Genomic DNA, 23,389 nt, shown 5'->3' on the forward strand with positions numbered 1-23,389 from the left:
GTAAAAAAATCAAAAACTTATATGCTATTAAAAATGAAGTTTTAATTTGAGTTAGGGGATGAAACCTATTAATAATAAAAAGTTGTTTAACAGAAAATTTTAAAAACAAATAAAAAACAAATCAAAACTTAATTCCAACTGTTTAAATCGTAAAATGAATTATTATCAATTAATAAATGCTCATTTTTACTTACATCATTTAAAACTTTAAACTGTTTACTTATTTGAAGTTTTTTCAAGCAATTTTGTACCTTGCAAATTTAGCTTAAAGGTCAATACTAAAAACATTGAAAATAAATATAAATAAATCAAATAAAAAAACTAATACGAATTTATAAGGTTTCCCTACTTATATTTAACTTAACTTGTTATAAACTCAAATTATTATATCACAGATTAGCAAAACTTGATGTCAAATATTAACCTACTTTTTAAAGAATTTTTTGAACATACTTTTTGTAATTTTTGATTTTAATTTTAATACAAAAATGTCTAATCTAACACCTAGTCATAGTACAAATGATTTTATTTTTATTGTTTAAAAACGAATTTTAATAAATAATTGCACACATTATTAAGAACAGTTTGAAAGGAAATTAGCACTTCAGAGAAAAAAGGCAATTAAAAAAGTTCATTGCAAAAAACAATCATGATTTAAGAGTGAAATGGATAAAAAATCTCATATAAAATGTTTATAAAAACGTGAATGATAAAAATACATTTTTAAAATTTATAAAAACAGTTAGTACACGCTGTTTTAAACTTAAAAAAAGTTAGCTTTTAATACTTAATTATACTGATTAAATAAAGCCATTAAAACCTAATTTGATTTAAATTGATCATTTCAGACTTGAGTGTCTTAATATTATCAACAATAAAATTTAATGGAAATAGCAAATGTTAATGTTTTAGTTTCATCAATTTTAATCGTCAACTAAAATTTTTAACTATAATTTTTAATTTTTAATTATATTCGAATTTCTATTCAATTATTTTTTTTCAATACTAATTTAAATAACGCCAGTTGCAAACAAAATGATTAAAACAATAATAACTGTTACAACAATGCCAATAATAATCATCATTTTCTTATTTTGCCAATAATATTTCCTTGAAATTCTGACTGAGGTTGTTTTAAACATTGACGCCTGAAATTAATTGAATATTTTTTAATAATACTACTATTTTTATTTAAATTTCTTAAAATTTTTAATATTTTAAATGTTATTCCATACAATCTTTATTTTAATATTTTTCAAGAAATAATATTTAATGATAAACAGAACGATCTAAACTTATCAAATTCTACTAGAATACTTGTTTTAAACTTTATGTTTTCCAGCTTTAAGTATATAAAATAGACTACAAAATTTATTAACTTATATCAAACAATCTATTTTATTAAAAATTTTTCGGTATACTGACAATTCCCACCCGCGCACAAATCCCGCTCAAATTTTTATTTGTTTATCTTTACTTATTACTTCATTTTATAATATTTTTGTTTATTTTTTTTTTATTTATACAATTTTTACTATCATCGTAACCCCAAGCCTAACCCTTGGTGGGTAAGCGATTCTCGGATTTGACGCGGGTAGAAAATGAGCTGTTCATAATTTTTCACCATTTGTTTATTTTTATCAACTTCATTTAACAACAATAATTTAAAATTTATTTTATATTATTTGAACCAAATAAATTATTTAATTTATTGGTAACTATTTAATACTCACCCCTTGTTCTAGTTGTTCTGATTTGTCAACCAAATCATCCAACTATTTAATACTCACCCCTTGTTCTAGTTGTTCTGATTTGTCAACCAAATCATCCAATTTATTGGTAACTATTTAATACTCACCCCTTGTTCTAGTTGTTCTGATTTGTCAACCAAATCGTCCAACTTGTCTCCCCTTTCCATGACTTTCTCCATATTTTGCTTCATGACACCTGTAACCTCTCCCACCTTAATACATTTAATTTAATTATAAATATAAACATTAAATAATTGAATTTAAATAATTAAATATTGAATTTAATTAATTTGAATATAAATATTTTTATGCTTTATAACATTTTTAAAGTTACAAAACTTTGTCTAACCACCTAAAAACATTTACAACATTTATATAAGTGCTAAAACGTTGTTTGAATTTAAATATTTATATATTATTTCTTGAGTTATTCAACTTAGTAATGTCTCCTACCTAAAAACATTCAATTAATTTTGATGTATTTTATAGAATTCTTACTTGTTGCAAATATTTAAACTTTTCTACTTGATTTTGAGTGTATTTATACAACAAAATGAACTTTAGAAAACTTTCAATAATAACTATATGCATAGTGAATAAGTGGAACAAAAATAAATAAATCTTTTTATTTCATTTATATATACTTGTGTATTTATTTCTAACTCGTTTTGTATTTTTTCAATGACTACTAAATAGAAATAAGCTATAGCATTTGACTTTGTTTTAAATCATATATTCAAAGCCAAAAAACAAACTAGTTTAAAGTTTTGTTTATGATGCTTGAAAAAAAGTTCAAATATTAATTTTTATCAATTGAAAGTTTTTTTAGTTGTTTTTAATAATGTTACATAGGTCATTGAACTTTTAATGAGAAAATACTCTCCATTAGTTTCTTTATAAATCTAAAATTAAAATATATTTTTACTGCTTCTAATTTAAAGCCTAAGTTTAAACTCAGTGTAACAAAAATAATTTAAATTGATTTGATTTTCATTTTCAGATTTATTTACCTTATAACTCAACTATTTGCCTTAATTTGGGTAAGCAACTAAATTAAGAATTAATATTTCTTTTTTAAAGCATTTTTTTTTTAATTTTAACTTTTATTTTATTTTTATAAGTATAATAAACATTGCAATACAAATTTTATGCATTTGTTTACTTTTAGCATTGTGTAACCAAAATAAATTCATGCACATAAATACTCATTATGTAAACAGAAAAATTTGATGGTAATAAAAAATACTTTTGTTGTGTCACTTTAAATTCCACGATAAATAACTTTTAAAATGTGAAATAGTAAAAATTATGAGACTAAACATATATTTTCAAACGCCTGGTTATTTAAATTAAATTATACAAAACACTTAAAATATATTTCTAATCTTTTAAACCTTGAAAAACAAAAAAGTTGAATTAAATTGATTAATTTACTAGGTTTTTTTCCCTAATTTATCAAACTCCAGGTTTTCCGGGTTTCGTGGCTTACTTAAATAAATTTATTTTTTAAAAAAATTGTAATTATTTGTCAATAACTTTCATTTTGTATTCTTATTAGGAGTTATTAAATAATTCTACTTTAAATTACCAAACAAGTAAACTAAATTAGTTTTTCAAATGTTTTGATTAAGTTGTTATAATGTTGTTTAATAATTTTTTTTCAATAAAGTTTTCATTTTTTGATTATACTCACATATATTATTTTTTTAAATAATTGTTTTAAAAAAATACATTATTTAAATATAGCTTGGCTTTTTTTTAACAAACTTGTTATAAAATCTTTTACATTAAAACAAACTTGATTTCGCACTCATTTTATTTTAATTATTCATTGTATAAACCAATTTGAATTTGTATTAATTATTTTAAATATTCAAACAAGCTTCATTTTGTTTTAACTTTATTTTATTAATTATTTAAATAAACTTGATTTTTATTAAATATTCAAAAGAAACTTTCTTTTAAATAAACAAACTTGATTTTGAAGTGTAGAAAGTTTGTCCCCTTTACCTTCATTGAAGTCTGTCTGTTAAATATTTTCAATAAATAAAAAATGTTTATTTTCAAAAAATTAACTTAAATTTATAACTTTTAGATACTTTACGTTATGTTCATGTTCGCAAATTATGTTTAATGTACAGTAAAATAAGTTGTTTGTTTATTGTTAAGTTTGTCATTAAAAAATTTTTAAATCAACTTTAATGTCAATTTTTATTTAAAAGTAAGCATTTATTCAGTTTAAATATTTTACTAGACAATTATATGCACAAGTTAATAAAATTTACACCAATAAATAGTTTAACTGAATTTATCCATAACTATTTTTATTTAACCAATTTGGCTGAAGATAGAAGCTATAAAATATTTCCCAAAAAAAAAATCTCATTTTTATAGTACCAAAAAAAGTTTTACCATTAATTACTTTAGTAATTACAAACTTATCAAAAAACATTTAACATTTAATTTTAAATGCTGTATTAACTTCAGTTTAACTAACTTTGTTTTTTAGTAGAATACTGTAACATAATTAAGTAGTAGTATATCTTCAAGTTAACTTTCTTTGACTTTATAAAACAACACAAAAGCATTGTGATAAATGTTTTTATATTTATTATCATATACTCATAGTTTAATTTAAAAATTTAGGAAAATATTTTTTATTTTGATTAAGAAAAACAAAAATTTAAACATTTAAAGGTGTGGCAATTTAAGTTTAAGTACATTTTATTTTCTCACTTATCATAGAATTTTTAAATCTAAAACTTTATTAAAAAACTTTTGAAATTTTCAAAAAATGTACTGTTTAGTCTTTATTTATACTACAAACCATTGTATCTTGCAGAGTCCTGCTTTCTTAGACTTAATAAAACAACACAAAAACATTTTGATAGGTGTTTTTATTTTTACTATCATATATAGTCATAATTTAATTTTAAACACTGAAACAACCAAAATTTTCAAAAAACATTCTAGTCTTTATCAATACTACAAACCATTGTATCTTGCAGAGTCCTGCTAAAACTCCTGTTGAACTCAAACTGTTGGGCCGCTTGCGCTCTTTGATACAAATTTCCTGAGTCTTTCAATTTCGTTTTCACCTTTTATATGTACGAAACATTTTAGATATTTTTGATAGTTTGGGTATAAAAAAATTATAATAACAAAAAAACATTTAAAGTTGAAATATTATTTTAAAATGTTATTACAAATCTTGCAAATTTACGTATGCTTATTTAATTAACTTAATAATATAAAAAACTTCCAAAAAAAAAAATTTAATCTTTAATACTGAAAATTTATTGCATGTAACCACTTAACAATATCTTGAATTTTTTTCACAAGTTATCAAATTCAAGGTTTTACCTGTTTATTTTTTGCCAGAACTGTCAAATTTCAGATGATAGGGAATTCCAGGTTTTTGGCAACAATAACCAAAAGAACATTGTTTAGAAACAAAAGTGTTATTTTATTTAACCAATAAACTTACATCGTAAAATTAACTGCTTTACATTGACTTATTAAAACTAGTATAGGAAAATAAAGTAAAATATCCAAGTAAATATTTATCAGCGAAAGACTAAAAATATGCATAAGTGAAATTTTTTTTTACCTTTTTATTCATATATCAAAATTTATAAACTCAAGCATAGTATTTAAAAAATTAGATATTTTAAGTTTTTAAATAACTTAAAATTATTTAATAAATAAACTTACGGATTCAAGAAAGATATGAGGTACTCTTCGCCCCATTTCTTTATTAGAAACACACAAATAACAAAATCCCTCTTCAATATTTGTGTGAATTAGTAAACTGTAAATAAAATATTAATTATTCACACAAATAACAAAATCCCTCTTCAATATTTGTGTGAATTAGTAAACTGTAAATAAAATATTAATTATTCACACAAATAACAAAAACCATCTTCAATATTTGTGTGAATTAGTAAACTGTAAATAAAATATTAATTGTTCACACAAATAACAAAAACCATCTTCAATATTTGTGTGAATTAGTAAACTGTAAATAAAATATTAATTATTCACACAAATAACAAAAACCATCTTCAATATTTGTGTGAATTAGTAAACTGTAAATAAAATATTAATTATTCACACAAATAACAAAAACCATCTTCAATATTTGTGTGAATTAGTAAACTGTAAATAAAATATTAATTATTCACACAAATAACAAAAACCATCTTCAATATTTGTGTGAATTAGTAAACTGTAAATAAAATATTAATTATTCACACAAATAACAAAATCCATCTTATATGTTTGTGTGAATTAGTAAACTGTAAATAAAATATTAATTATTCACACAAATAACAAAAATCCATCTTCAATATTTGTGTGAATTAGTAAACTGTAAATAAAATATTAATTATTCACACAAATAACAAAACCCATCTTCAATATTTGTGTGAATTAGTAAACTGTAAATAAAATATTAATTATTCACACAAATAACAAAAACCATCTTATATGTTTGTGTGAATTAGTAAACTGTAAATAAAATATTAATTGTTCACACAAATAACAAAATCCATCTTCAATATTTGTGTGAATTAGTAAACTGTAAATAAAATATTAATTGTTCACACAAATAACAAAAACCATCTTCAATATTTGTGTGAATTAGTAAACTGTAAATAAAATATTAATTATTCACACAAATAACAAAAACCATCTTCAATATTTGTGTGAATTAGTAAACTGTAAATAAAATGTTAATTATTCACACAAATAACAAAACCATCTTATATGTTTGTGTGAATTAGTAAACTGTAAATAAAATATTAATTATTCACACAAATAACAAAAACCATCTTTAATGTTTGTGTGAATTAGTAAACTGTAAATAAAATATTAATTATTCACACAAATAACAAAAACCATCTTCAATATTTGTGTGAATTAGTAAACTGTAAATAAAATATTAATTATTCACACAAATAACAAAAACCATCTTTAATATTGGTGTGAATTAGTAAACTGTAAATAAAATATTAATTATTCACACAAATAACAAAAACCATCTTATATGTTTGTGTGAATTAGTAAACTGTAAATAAAATATTAATTATTCACACAAATAACAAAAACCATCTTCAATATTTGTGTGAATTAGTAAACTGTAAATAAAATATTAATTATTCACACAAATAACAAAAACCAACTTATATGTTTGTGTGAATTAGTAAACTGTAAATAAAATATTAATTATTCACACAAATAACAAAAACCATCTTCAATATTTGTGTGAATTAGTAAACTGTAAATAAAATATTAATTATTCACACAAATAACAAAAACCCATCTTCAATATTTGTGTGAATTAGTAAACTGTAAATAAAATATTAATTATTCACACAAATAACAAAAACCCATCTTCAATATTTGTGTGAATTAGTAAACTGTAAATAAAATATTAATTATTCACACAAATAACAAAAACCATCTTCAATATTTGTGTGAATTAGTAAACTGTAAATAAAATATTAATTATTCACACAAATAACAAAATCCATCTTATATATTTGTGAATTAGTAAACTGTAAATAAAATATTAATTATTCACACAAATAACAAAAACCATCTTCAATATTTGTGTGAATTAGTAAACTGTAAATAAAATATTAATTATTTACACAAATAACAAAAACCATCTTCAATATTTGTGTGAATTAGTAAACTGTAAATAAAATATTAATTATTAACACAAATAACAAAAACCATCTTCAATATTTGTGTGAATTAGTAAACTGTAAATAAAATATTAATTATTTACACAAATAACAAAAACCATCTTCAATATTTGTGTGAATTAGTAAACTGTAAATAAAATATTAATTATTCATACAAATAACAAAAACCATCTTCAATATTTGTGTGAATTAGTAAACTGTAAATAAAATATTAATTATTCACACAAATAACAAAAACCATCTTCAATATTTGTGTGAATTAGTAAACTGTAAATAAAATATTAATTATTCACACAAATAACAAAAACCATCTTCAATATTTGTGTGAATTAGTAAACTGTAAATAAAATATTAATTATTCACACAAATAACAAAAACCACCTTCAATATTTGTGTGAATTAGTAAACTGTAAATAAAATATTAATTATTCACACAAATAACAAAAACCACCTTCAATATTTGTGTGAATTAGTAAACTGTAAATAAAATATTAATTATTCACACAAATAACAAAAACCATCTTCAATATTTGTGTGAATTAGTAAACTGTAAATAAAATATTAATTATTCACACAAATAACAAAAACCATCTTCAATATTTGTGTGAATTAGTAAACTGTAAATAAAATATTAATTATTCACACAAATAACAAAAACCATCTTCAATATTTGTGTGAATTAGTAAACTGTAAATAAAATATTAATTATTCACACAAATAACAAAAACCACCTTCAATATTTGTGTGAATTAGTAAACTGTAAATAAAATATTAATTATTCACACAAATAACAAAAACCACCTTCAATATTTGTGTGAATTAGTAAACTGTAAATAAAATATTAATTATTCACACAAATAACAAAAACCATCTTCAATATTTGTGTGAATTAGTAAACTGTAAATAAAATATTAATTATTCACACAAATAACAAAAACCAACTTATATGTTTGTGTGAATTAGTAAACTGTAAATAAAATATTAATTATTCACACAAATAACAAAAACCATCTCCAATATTTGTGTGAATTAGTAAACTGTAAATAAAATATTAATTATTTACACAAATAACAAAAACCATCTTCAATATTTGTGTGAATTAGTAAACTGTAAATAAAATATTAATTATTCATACAAATAACAAAAACCATCTTCAATATTTGTGTGAATTAGTAAACTGTAAATAAAATATTAATTATTCACACAAATAACAAAAACCATCTTCAATATTTGTGTGAATTAGTAAACTGTAAATAAAATATTAATTATTCACAAAAATAACAAAAACCATCTTCAATATTTGTGTGAATTAGTAAACTGTAAATAAAATATTAATTATTCACACAAATAACAAAAACCATCTTCAATATTTGTGTGAATTAGTAAACTGTAAATAAAATATTAATTATTCACACAAATAACAAAAACCACCTTCAATATTTGTGTGAATTAGTAAACTGTAAATAAAATATTAATTATTCACACAAATAACAAAAACCACCTTCAATATTTGTGTGAATTAGTAAACTGTAAATAAAATATTAATTATTCACACAAATAACAAAAACCATCTTCAATATTTGTGTGAATTAGTAAACTGTAAATAAAATATTAATTATTCACACAAATAACAAAAACCATCTTCAATATTTGTGTGAATTAGTAAACTGTAAATAAAATATTAATTATTCACACAAATAACAAAAACCATCTTCAATATTTGTGTGAATTAGTAAACTGTAAATAAAATATTAATTATTCACACAAATAACAAAAACCATCTTCAATATTTGTGTGAATTAGTAAACTGTAAATAAAATATTAATTATTCATACAAATAACAAAAACCATCTTCAATATTTGTGTGAATTAGTAAACTGTAAATAAAATATTAATTATTCACACAAATAACAAAAACCATCTTCAATATTTGTGTGAATTAGTAAACTGTAAATAAAATATTAATTATTCACACAAATAACAAAAACCATCTTCAATATTTGTGTGAATTAGTAAACTGTAAATAAAATATTAATTATTCACACAAATAACAAAAACCATCTTCAATATTTGTGTGAATTAGTAAACTGTAAATAAAATATTAATTATTCACACAAATAACAAAAACCACCTTCAATATTTGTGTGAATTAGTAAACTGTAAATAAAATATTAATTATTCACACAAATAACAAAAACCACCTTCAATATTTGTGTGAATTAGTAAACTGTAAATAAAATATTAATTATTCACACAAATAACAAAAACCATCTTCAATATTTGTGTGAATTAGTAAACTGTAAATAAAATATTAATTATTCACACAAATAACAAAAACCAACTTATATGTTTGTGTGAATTAGTAAACTGTAAATAAAATATTAATTATTCACACAAATAACAAAAACCACCTTCAATATTTGTGTGAATTAGTAAACTGTAAATAAAATATTAATTATTCACACAAATAACAAAAACCCATCTTCAATATTTGTGTGAATTAGTAAACTGTAAATAAAATATTAATTATTCACACAAATAACAAAAACCATCTTCAATATTTGTGTGAATTAGTAAACTGTAAATAAAATATTAATTATTCACACAAATAACAAAAACCATCTTCAATATTTGTGTGAATTAGTAAACTGTAAATAAAATATTAATTATTCACACAAATAACAAAAACCAACTTATATGTTTGTGTGAATTAGTAAACTGTAAATAAAATATTAATTATTCACACAAATAACAAAAACCATCTTCAATATTTGTGTGAATTAGTAAACTGTAAATAAAATATTAATTATTCACACAAATAACAAAAACCATCTTCAATATTTGTGTGAATTAGTAAACTGTAAATAAAATATTAATTATTCACACAAATAACAAAATCCATCTTCAATATTTGTGTGAATTAGTAAACTGTAAATAAAATATTAATTATTCACACAAATAACAAAAACCATCTTCAATATTTGTGTGAATTAGTAAACTGTAAATAAAATATTAATTATTCACACAAATAACAAAAACCATCTTCAATATTTGTGTGAATTAGTAAACTGTAAATAAAATATTAATTATTCACACAAATAACAAAATCCATCTTCAATATTTGTGTGAATTAGTAAACTGTAAATAAAATATTAATTATTCACACAAATAACAAAAACCATCTTCAATATTTGTGTGAATTAGTAAACTGTAAATAAAATATTAATTATTCACACAAATAACAAAATCCATCTTCAATATTTGTGTGAATTAGTAAACTGTAAATAAAATATTAATTATTCACACAAATAACAAAAACCATCTTCAATATTTGTGTGAATTAGTAAACTGTAAATAAAATATTAACTATTCACACAAATAACAAAAACTATCTTATATGTTTGTGTGAATTAGTAAACTGTAAATAAAATATTAATTATTCACACAAATAACAAAAACCATCTTCAATATTTGTGTGAATTAGTAAACTGTAAATAAAATATTAATTATTCACACAAATAACAAAAACCATCTTCAATATTTGTGTGAATTAGTAAACTGTAAATAAAATATTAATTATTCACACAAATAACAAAATCCATCTTCAATATTTGTGTGAATTAGTAAACTGTAAATAAAATATTAATTATTCACACAAATAACAAAAACCATCTTATATGTTTGTGTGAATTAGTAAACTGTAAATAAAATATTAATTATTTACACAAATAACAAAAACCATCTTCAATATTTGTGTGAATTAGTAAACTGTAAATAAAATATTAATTATTCACACAAATAACAAAATCCATCTTCAATATTTGTGTGAATTAGTAAACTGTAAATAAAATATTAATTGTTCACACAAATAACAAAAACCATCTTCAATATTTGTGTGAATTAGTAAACTGTAAATAAAATATTAATTATTCACACAAATAACAAAAACCATCTTCAATATTTGTGTGAATTAGTAAACTGTAAATAAAATATTAATTATTCACACAAATAACAAAAACCATCTTCAATATTTGTGTGAATTAGTAAACTGTAAATAAAATATTAATTATTCACACAAATAACAAAAACCATCTTCAATATTTGTGTGAATTAGTAAACTGTAAATAAAATATTAATTATTCATACAAATAACAAAAACCATCTTCAATATTTGTGTGAATTAGTAAACTGTAAATAAAATATTAATTATTCACACAAATAACAAAAACCATCTTCAATATTTGTGTGAATTAGTAAACTGTAAATAAAATATTAATTATTCACACAAATAACAAAAACCATCTTCAATATTTGTGTGAATTAGTAAACTGTAAATAAAATATTAATTGTTCACACAAATAACAAAAACCATCTTCAATATTTGTGTGAATTAGTAAACTGTAAATAAAATATTAATTATTCACACAAATAACAAAAACCATCTTCAATATTTGTGTGAATTAGTAAACTGTAAATAAAATATTAATTATTCACACAAATAACAAAAACCATCTTCAATATTTGTGTGAATTAGTAAACTGTAAATAAAATATTAATTATTCACACAAATAACAAAAACCATCTTATATGTTTGTGTGAATTAGTAAACTGTAAATAAAATATTAATTATTAACACAAATAACAAAAACCATCTTATATGTTTGTGTGAATTAGTTAACTGTAAATAAAATATTAATTGTTCACACAAATAACAAAATCCATCTTCAATATTTGTGTGAATTAGTAAACTGTAAATAAAATATTAATTATTCACACAAATAACAAAAACCATCTTCAATATTTGTATGAATTAGTAAACTGTAAATAAAATATTAATTATTCGCACAAATAACAAAAACCATCTTCAATATTTGTGTGAATTAGTAAACTGTAATTAAAATATTAATTATTCACACAAATAACAAAAACCATCTTCAATATTTGTGTGAATTAGTAAACTGTAAATAAAATATTAATTATTTACACAAATAACAAAAACCATCTTATATATTTGTGTGAATTAGTAAACTGTAAATAAAATATTAATTATTCACACAAATAACAAAAACCATCTTCAATATTTGTGTGAATTAGTAAACTGTAAATAAAATATTAACTATTCACACAAATAACAAAAACCATCTTATATGTTTGTGTGAATTAGTAAACTGTAAATAAAATATTAATTATTAACACAAATAACAAAATCCATCTTCAATATTTGTGTGAATTAGTAAACTGTAAATAAAATATTAATTATTCACACAAATAACAAAAACCATCTTCAATATTTGTATGAATTAGTAAACTGTAAATAAAATATTAATTATTCGCACAAATAACAAAAACCATCTTCAATATTTGTGTGAATTAGTAAACTGTAAATAAAATATTAATTATTCACACAAATAACAAAAACCATCTTATATGTTTGTGTGAATTAGTAAACTGTAAATAAAATATTAATTATTAACACAAATAACAAAAACCATCTTATATGTTTGTGTGAATTAGTTAACTGTAAATAAAATATTAATTGTTCACACAAATAACAAAATCCATCTTCAATATTTGTGTGAATTAGTAAACTGTAAATAAAATATTAATTATTCACACAAATAACAAAAACCATCTTCAATATTTGTATGAATTAGTAAACTGTAAATAAAATATTAATTATTCGCACAAATAACAAAAACCATCTTCAATATTTGTGTGAATTAGTAAACTGTAATTAAAATATTAATTATTCACACAAATAACAAAAACCATCTTCAATATTTGTGTGAATTAGTAAACTGTAAATAAAATATTAATTATTTACACAAATAACAAAACCATCTTATATGTTTGTGTGAATTAGTAAACTGTAAATAAAATATTAATTATTCACACAAATGACAAAAACCATCTTCAATATTTGTGTGAATTAGTAAACTGTAAATAAAATATTAATTATTCACATAAATAACAAAAACCATCTTCAATATTTGTGTGAATTAGTAAACTGTAAATAAAATATTAACTATTCACACAAATAACAAAAACCATCTTCAATATTTGTGTGAATTAGTAAACTGTAAATAAAATATTAATTATTCACACAAATAACAAAAACCATCTTCAATATTTGTGTGAATTAGTAAACTGTAAATAAAATATTAATTATTAACACAAATAACAAAATCCATCTTCAATATTGGTGTGAATTAGTAAACTGTAAATAAAATATTAATTATTCACACAAATAACAAAATCATCTTCAATATTTGTGTGAATTAGTAAACTGTAAATAAAATATTAATTATTCACACAAATAACAAAAACCATCTTCAATATTTGTGTGAATTAGTAAACTGTAAATAAAATATTAATTATTAACACAAATAACAAAATCCATCTTCAATATTTGTGTGAATTAGTAAACTGTAAATAAAATATTAATTATTAACACAAATAACAAAAACCATCTTCAATATTTGTGTGAATTAGTAAACTGTAAATAAAATATTAATTATTCACACAAATAACAAAAACCATCTTATATGTTTGTGTGAATTAGTAAACTGTAAATAAAATATTAATTATTCACACAAATAACAAAAACCATCTTCAATATTTGTGTGAATTAGTAAACTGTAAATAAAATATTAATTATTCACACAAATAACAAAAACCATCTTCAATATTTGTGTGAATTAGTAAACTGTAAATAAAATATTAATTATTCACACAAATAACAAAAACCATCTTCAATATTTGTGTGAATTAGTAAACTGTAAATAAAATATTAATTATTCACACAAATAACAAAAACCATCTTCAATATTGGTGTGAATTAGTAAACTGTAAATAAAATATTAATTATTCACACAAATAACAAAAACCATCTTCAATATTTGTGTGAATTAGTAAACTGTAAATAAAATATTAATTATTTACACAAATAACAAAATCCATCTTCAATATTTGTGTGAATTAGTAAACTGTAAATAAAATATTAATTATTCACACAAATAACAAAAACCATCTTCAATATTTGTGTGAATTAGTAAACTGTAAATAAAATATTAATTATTCACACAAATAACAAAAACCATCTTATATGTTTGTGTGAATTAGTAAACTGTAAATAAAATATTAATTATTCACACAAATAACAAAAACCATCTTCAATATTTGTGTGAATTAGTAAACTGTAAATAAAATATTAATTATTCACACAAATAACAAAAACCATCTTTAATATTTGTGTGAATTAGTAAACTGTAAATAAAATATTAATTATTCACACAAATAACAAAAACCATCTTCAATATTTGTGTGAATTAGTAAACTGTAAATAAAATATTAATTATTCACACAAATAACAAAATCCATCTTCAATATTTGTGTGAATTAGTAAACTGTAAATAAAATATTAATTATTCACACAAATAACAAAAACCATCTTATATATTTGTGTGAATTAGTAAACTGTAAATAAAATATTAATTATTCACACAAACAACAAAAACCATCTTTAATATTTGTGTGAATTAGTAAACTGTAAATAAAATATTAATTATTCACACAAATAACAAAAACCATCTTCAATATTTGTGTGAATTAGTAAACTGTAAATAAAATATTAATTATTCACACAAATAACAAAAACCATCTTCAATATTTGTGTGAATTAGTAAACTGTAAATAAAATATTAATTATTCACACAAATAACAAAAACCATCTTTAATATTTGTTTGAATTAGTAAACTGTAAATAAAATATTAATTATTAACACAAATAACAAAAACCATCTTATATATTTGTGTGAATTAGTAAACTGTAAATAAAATATTAATTATTCACTCAAATAACAAAATCCATCTTCAATATTTGTGTGAATTAGTAAACTGTAAATAAAATATTAATTATTCACACAAATAACAAAAACCATCTTATATATTTGTGTGAATTAGTAAACTGTAAATAAAATATTAATTATTCACACAAACAACAAAAACCATCTTTAATATTTGTGTGAATTAGTAAACTGTAAATAAAATATTAATTATTCACACAAATAACAAAAACCATCTTATATGTTTGTGTGAATTAGTAAACTGTAAATAAAATATTAATTATTCACACAAATAACAAAATCCATCTTCAATATTTGTGTGAATTAGTAAACTGTAAATAAAATATTAATTATTCACACAAATAACAAAAAACATCTTCAATATTTGTGTGAATTAGTAAACTGTAAATAAAATATTAATTATTCACACAAATAACAAAAACCATCTTCAATATTTGTGTGAATTAGTAAACTGTAAATAAAATATTAATTATTCACACAAATAACAAAAACCATCTTATATGTTTGTGTGAATTAGTAAACTGTAAATAAAATATTAATTATTAACACAAATAACAAAAACCATCTTCGATATTTGTGTGAATTAGTAAACTGTAAATAAAATATTAATTATTCACACAAATAACAAAAACCATCTTCAATATTTGTGTGAATTAGTAAACTGTAAATAAAATATTAATTATTCACACAAATAACAAAAACCATCTTCAATATTTGTGTGAATTAGTAAACTGTAAATAAAATATTAATTATTCACACAAATAACAAAAACCAACTTATATATTTGTGTGAATTAGTAAACTGTAAATAAAATATTAATTATTCACACAAACAACAAAAACCATCTTTAATATTTGTGTGAATTAGTAAACTGTAAATAAAATATTAATTATTCACACAAATAACAAAAACCATCTTATATGTTTGTGTGAATTAGTAAACTGTAAATAAAATATTAATTATTCACACAAATAACAAAAACCATCTTCAATATTTGTGTGAATTAGTAAACTGTAAATAAAATATTAATTATTTACACAAATAACAAAAACCATCTTCAATATTTGTGTGAATTAGTAAACTGTAAATAAAATATTAATTATTTACACAAATAACAAAAACCATCTTCAATATTTGTGTGAATTAGTAAACTGTAATTAAAATATTAATTATTCACACAAATAACAAAAACCACCTTCAATATTTGTGTGAATTAGTAAACTGTAAATAAAATATTAATTATTCACACAAATAACAAAAACCATCTTCAATATTTGTGTGAATTAGTAAACTGTAAATAAAATATTAATTATTCACACAAATAACAAAAACCATCTTCAATATTTGTGTGAATTAGTAAACTGTAAATAAAATATTAATTATTCACACAAATAACAAAAACCATCTTCAATATTTGTGTGAATTAGTAAACTGTAAATAAAATATTAATTATTCACACAAATAACAAAAACCATCTTCAATATTTGTGTGAATTAGTAAACTGTAAATAAAATATTAATTATTCACACAAATAACAAAAACCATCTTCAATGTTTGTGTGAATTAGTAAACTGTAAATAAAATATTAATTATTCACACAAATAACAAAAACCATCTTCAATATTTGTGTGAATTAGTAAACTGTAAATAAAATATTAATTATTTACACAAATAACAAAAACCATCTTCAATGTTTGTGTGAATTAGTAAACTGTAAATAAAATATTAATTATTCACACAAATAACAAAAACCATCTTCAATATTTGTGTGAATTAGTAAACTGTAAATAAAATATTAATTATTCACACAAATAACAAAAACCATCTTCAATATTTGTGTGAATTAGTAAACTGTAAATAAAATATTAATTATTCACACAAATAACAAAAACCATCTTCAATATTTGTGTGAATTAGTAAACTGTAAATAAAATATTAATTATTCGCACAAAAAACAAAATCCATCTTCAATATTTGTGTGAATTAGTAAACTGTAAATAAAATATTAATTATTCACACAAATAACAAAAACCATCTTCAATATTTGTGTGAATTAGTAAATTGTAAATAAAATATTAATTATTCACACAAATAACAAAATCCATCTTCAATATTTGTGTGAATTAGTAAACTGTAAATAAAATATTAATTATTCACACAAATATCAAAAACCATCTTCAATATTTGTGTGAATTAGTAAACTGTAAATAAAATATTAATTATTCACACAAATAACAAAAACCATCTTCAATATTTGTGTGAATTAGTAAACTGTAAATAAAATATTAATTATTCACACAAATAACAAAAACCATCTTATATGTTTGTGTGAATTAGTAAACTGTAAATAAAATATTAATTATTAACACAAATAACAAAAACCATCTTCAATATTTGTGTGAATTAGTCAACTGTAAATAAAATATTAATTATTCACACAAATAACAAAAACCATCTTCAATATTTGTGTGAATTAGTAAACTGTAAATAAAATATTAATTATTCACACAAATAACAAAAACCATCTTATATATTTGTGTGAATTAGTAAACTGTAAATAAAATATTAATTATTCACACAAATAACAAAAACCATCTTCAATATTTGTGTGAATTAGTAAACTGTAAATAAAATATTAATTATTCACACAAATAACAAAAACCATCTTCAATATTTGTGTGAATTAGTAAACTGTAAATAAAATATTAATTATTAACACAAATAACAAAAACCATCTTCAATATTTGTGTGAATTAGTCAACTGTAAATAAAATATTAATTATTCACACAAATAACAAAAACCATCTTCAATATTTGTGTGAATTAGTAAATTGTAAATAAAATATTAATTATTCACACAAATAACAAAAACCATCTTCAATATTTGTGTGAATTAGTAAACTGTAAATAAAATATTAATTATTCACACAAATAACAAAATCCATCTCCAATATTTGTGTGAATTAGTAAACTGTAAATAAAATATTAATTATTCACACAAATAACAAAAACCATCTTCAATGTTTGTGTGAATTAGTAAACTGTAAATAAAATATTAATTATTCACACAAATAACAAAAACCATCTTATATGTTTGTGTGAATTAGTAAACTGTAAATAAAATATTAATTATTCACACAAATAACAAAAACCATCTTCAATGTTTGTGTGAATTAGTAAACTGTAAATAAAATATTAATTATTCACACAAATAACAAAAACCATCTTCAATATTTGTGTGAATTAGTAAACTGTAAATAAAATATTAATTATTCACACAAATAACAAAAACCATCTTCAATATTTGTGTGAATTAGTAAACTGTAAATAAAATATTAATTATTCACACAAATAATAAAAACCATCTTCAATATTTGTGTGAATTAGTAAACTGTAAATAAAATATTAATTATTCACACAAATAACAAAATCCATCTTCAATATTTGTGTGAATTAGTAAACTGTAAATAAAATATTAATTATTTACACAAATAACAAAATCCATCTTCAATATTTGTGTGAATTAGTAAACTGTAAATAAAATATTAATTGTTCACACAAATAACAAAAACCATCTTATATATTTGTGTGAATTAGTAAACTGTAAATAAAATATTAATTGTTCACACAAATAACAAAAACCATCTTATATATTTGTGTGAATTAGTAAACTGTAAATAAAATATTAATTATTCACACAAATAACAAAAACCATCTTCAATATTTGTGTGAATTAGTAAACTGTAAATAAAATATTAATTATTCACACAAATAACAAAAACCATCTTCAATATTTGTGTGAATTAGTAAACTGTAAATAAAATATTAATTATTCACACAAATAACAAAATCCATCTCCAATATTTGTGTGAATTAGTAAACTGTAAATAAAATATTAATTATTCACACAAATAACAAAAACCATCTTATATGTTTGTGTGAATTAGTAAACTGTAAATAAAATATTAATTATTCACACAAATAACAAAAACCATCTTCAATGTTTGTGTGAATTAGTAAACTGTAAATAAAATATTAATTATTCACACAAATAACAAAAACCATCTTCAATATTTGTGTGAATTAGTAAACTGTAAATAAAATATTAATTATTCACACAAATAACAAAAACCATCTTCAATATTTGTGTGAATTAGTAAACTGTAAATAAAATATTAATTATTCACACAAATAATAAAAACCATCTTCAATATTTGTGTGAATTAGTAAACTGTAAATAAAATATTAATTATTCACACAAATAACAAAATCCATCTTCAATATTTGTGTGAATTAGTAAACTGTAAATAAAATATTAATTATTTACACAAATAACAAAATCCATCTTCAATATTTGTGTGAATTAGTAAACTGTAAATAAAATATTAATTGTTCACACAAATAACAAAAACCATCTTATATATTTGTGTGAATTAGTAAACTGTAAATAAAATATTAATTGTTCACACAAATAACAAAAACCATCTTATATATTTGTGTGAATTAGTAAACTGTAAATAAAATATTAATTATTTACACAAATAACAAAAACCATCTTCAATATTTGTGTGAATTAGTAAACTGTAAATAAAATATTAATTGTTCACACAAATAACAAAAACCATCTTCAATATTTGTGTGAATTAGTAAACTGTAAATAAAATATTAATTATTCACACAAATAACAAAAACCATCTTCAATATTTGTGTGAATTAGTAAACTGTAAATAAAATATTAATTATTCACACAAATAACAAAAACCATCTTCAATGTTTGTGTGAATTAGTAAACTGTAAATAAAATATTAATTATTCACACAAATAACAAAACCATCTTATATGTTTGTGTGAATTAGTAAACTGTAAATAAAATATTAATTATTCACACAAATAACAAAAACCATTTTCAATATTTGTGTGAATTAGTAAACTGTAAATAAAATATTAATTATTCACACAAATAACAAAAACCATCTTCAATGTTTGTGTGAAATAGTAAACTGTAAATAAAATATTAATTATTCACACAAATAACAAAAACCATCTTCAATGTTTGTGTGAAATAGTAAACTGTAAATAAAATATTAATTATTCACACAAATAACAAAAACCATCTTCAATATTTGTGTGAATTAGTAAACTGTAAATAAAATATTAATTATTCACACAAATAACAAAATCCATCTTTAATATTTGTGTGAATTAGTAAACTGTAAATAAAATATTAATTATTCACACAAAAAACAAAATCCATCTTCAATATTTGTGTGAATTAGTAAACTGTAAATAAAATATTAATTATTCACACAAATAACAAAATCCATCTCCAATATTTGTGTGAATTAGTAAACTGTAAATAAAATATTAATTATTCACACAAATAACAAAAACCATCTTCAATATTTGTGTGAATTAGTAAACTGTAAATAAAATATTAATTGTTCACACAAATAACAAAAACCATCTTCAATATTTGTGTGAATTAGTAAACTGTAAATAAAATATTAATTATTCACACAAATAACAAAATCCATCTTATATGTTTGTGTGAATTAGTAAACTGTAAATAAAATATTAATTATTCACACAAATAACAAAAACCATCTTCAATATTTGTGTGAATTAGTAAACTGTAAATAAAATATTAATTATTCACACAAATAACAAAATCCATCTTATATGTTTGTGTGAATTAGTAAACTGTAAATAAAATATTAATTATTCACACAAATAACAAAAACCATCTTCAATATTTGTGTGAATTAGTAAACTGTAAATAAAATATTAATTATTCACACAAATAACAAAAACCATCTTCAATATTTGTGTGAATTAGTAAACTGTAAATAAAATATTAATTATTCACACAAATAACAAAAACCATCTTCAATATTTGTGTGAATTAGTAAACTGTAAATAAAATATTAATTATTCACACAAATAACAAAAACCATCTTCAATATTTGTGTGAATTAGTAAACTGTAAATAAAATATTAATTATTCACACAAATAACAAAAACCATCTTCAATATTTGTGTGAATTAGTAAACTGTAAATAAAATATTAATTATTCACACAAATAACAAAATCCATCTTATATGTTTGTGTGAATTAGTAAACTGTAAATAAAATATTAATTGTTCACACAAATAACAAAAACCATCTTCAATATTTGTGTGAATTAGTAAACTGTAAATAAAATATTAATTATTCACACAAATAACAAAAACCATCTTCAATATTTGTGCGAATTAGTAAACTGTAAATAAAATATTAATTATTCACACAAATAACAAAAACCATCTTATATATTTGTGTGAATTAGTAAACTGTAAATAAAATATTAATTATTCACACAAATAACAAAATCCATCTTCAATATTTGTGTGAATTAGTAAACTGTAAATAAAATATTAATTATTCACACAAATAACAAAAACCATCTTCAATATTTGTGTGAATTAGTAAACTGTAAATAAAATATTAATTATTCACACAAATAACAAAAACCATCTTCAATATTTGTGTGAATTAGTAAACTGTAAATAAAATATTAATTATTCACACAAATAACAAAAACCATCTCATATATTTGTGTGAATTAGTAAACTGTAAATAAAATATCAATTATTTAATTATAACAAATATTGTTAAATTCTACATTTATGTGAATTAATAAAACTTCAAAGTATCATTAATCAATCAACATATAATAAAATGTTTCATCAAAATACAAAACAACCAACTCATTACTGGGTACAGTGGTTTTCTTCTTTAAATTGAAATTGGTGTCACTTATAACATTTGAAACGACATCGCTGTAACTTCCACCTAATGACTTTTCAACTAGAACAACAGATTCCCTTGTTATGCAGCTGTACAGTAATGACATTTCAAATTAACAAGGCTGAAAATGTTTATTTAAGATGACATTTCTGATTAGATTAATATATATATTGGTGAAGTTTTTACTAAGAATGAAAACCTGTTTTGAACTTAAATAATATCTTAATTTTAATTTATTTATTTACTTATGTTTTACAATAGCTGTATAATGTGAAAAAATTTCCTGGCTATATAAAAAACTAATAAGCTTACTTAAGGAAAGTGAACCATTTTACAAAAATTTAGTTTAAAATAAAATTAACTTAAACTTGAAATATTAATGTACTGAGGAAAGTTGCATGCCATGTTTAAGTAGTTTTACATATCATATAAAACCTGTTTTAAACTAAAAACTTGCTTTTATCAAAAAAAACAAACAGAAAAAGAGTTCATGCAATGATTTATGTGCATAGAAAATGTGTAGCAAAAGAACTATTTATTTTAACATAGAAACACTATGTACTCCTTTTAGTGGGAATTTATCGGAAGGCATAACAAACTTTGTTGAGTTTTTCAACTTTGTTTTGAGAAAAATAAATGTATTTGATCTTTAACAGATATTGTTTAAAAGATTTAGCTTCAAGTATCTTCAAAAAACAGGCTTGTTTTATTTACTTTTTAGAAAAACTTGATAGAGGGGGCCATAACTTTTTTAGTTTCTTTAAAGGGGTAATTATTTTTTTAAAATTTGAGAAAACCTGTTCTAGAAGCAAAAATTTCCTTGTTTTCGACTCAGCAAACCAGAAGTTCCTGAACATTGAAGTCAACCAAAGTTACTTAAATTTCTTAAATACTAAAGTAGATGTCAACAAAACATCAAGGGCCTTAGAGTGTTATGTTTTGTTTAAAACAAAATTGGATAAAGCAACTTTGTTATAAGCTGTACGGATGTCAACCTGAAAATCTTGTTAATTAAATCAAAGTCAATACGGTGTGACACTTAAGTTTTGGAGTTTATTTTCTAGAAACCATGTTTACCTCTGAAGGCCTTACACCTAGAATTCATTCAAAGCCTGACTAGGAAAAATTGAAACTGTAATTGTAAAAGATCGACATCTCCAAATAAAAAAATACTAAATAAAGTTTTAGAATATAACAATTTTTTGGCAGTAAGAAGCAAAAATCAACTTCATAATAACACTTTACCATAGAGACTACAAGATCTGTTATAAA

General features: G+C 20.7%; 1 protein-coding gene across 1 annotated transcript; it reads right to left on the reverse strand.

The window, feature by feature from the left end:
• Positions 1-999: 999 nt before the first annotated feature.
• LOC145829680 (vesicle-associated membrane protein 7A-like) lies at positions 1,000-22,228 on the reverse strand. The gene is made up of 6 exons (XM_082937536.1): positions 22,078-22,228; positions 5,466-5,562; positions 4,745-4,849; positions 3,727-3,777; positions 1,859-1,963; positions 1,000-1,148 (listed from the first exon to the last, which is right to left on the reverse strand). Exons 1-6 carry the CDS (start codon positions 22,221-22,223, stop codon positions 1,011-1,013), a joined length of 642 nt encoding a protein of 213 aa, XP_082793662.1. The 5' UTR covers positions 22,224-22,228; the 3' UTR covers positions 1,000-1,010.
• Between the last annotated feature and the right edge of the window lie 1,161 nt (positions 22,229-23,389).

The sequence above is a fragment of the Thalia democratica genome, chromosome 2 (assembly GCF_965202585.1).
Source record: "Thalia democratica chromosome 2, ktThaDemo2.hap1.1, whole genome shotgun sequence".
In the NCBI taxonomy this organism is placed as follows: domain Eukaryota; kingdom Metazoa; phylum Chordata; class Thaliacea; order Salpida; family Salpidae; genus Thalia; species Thalia democratica.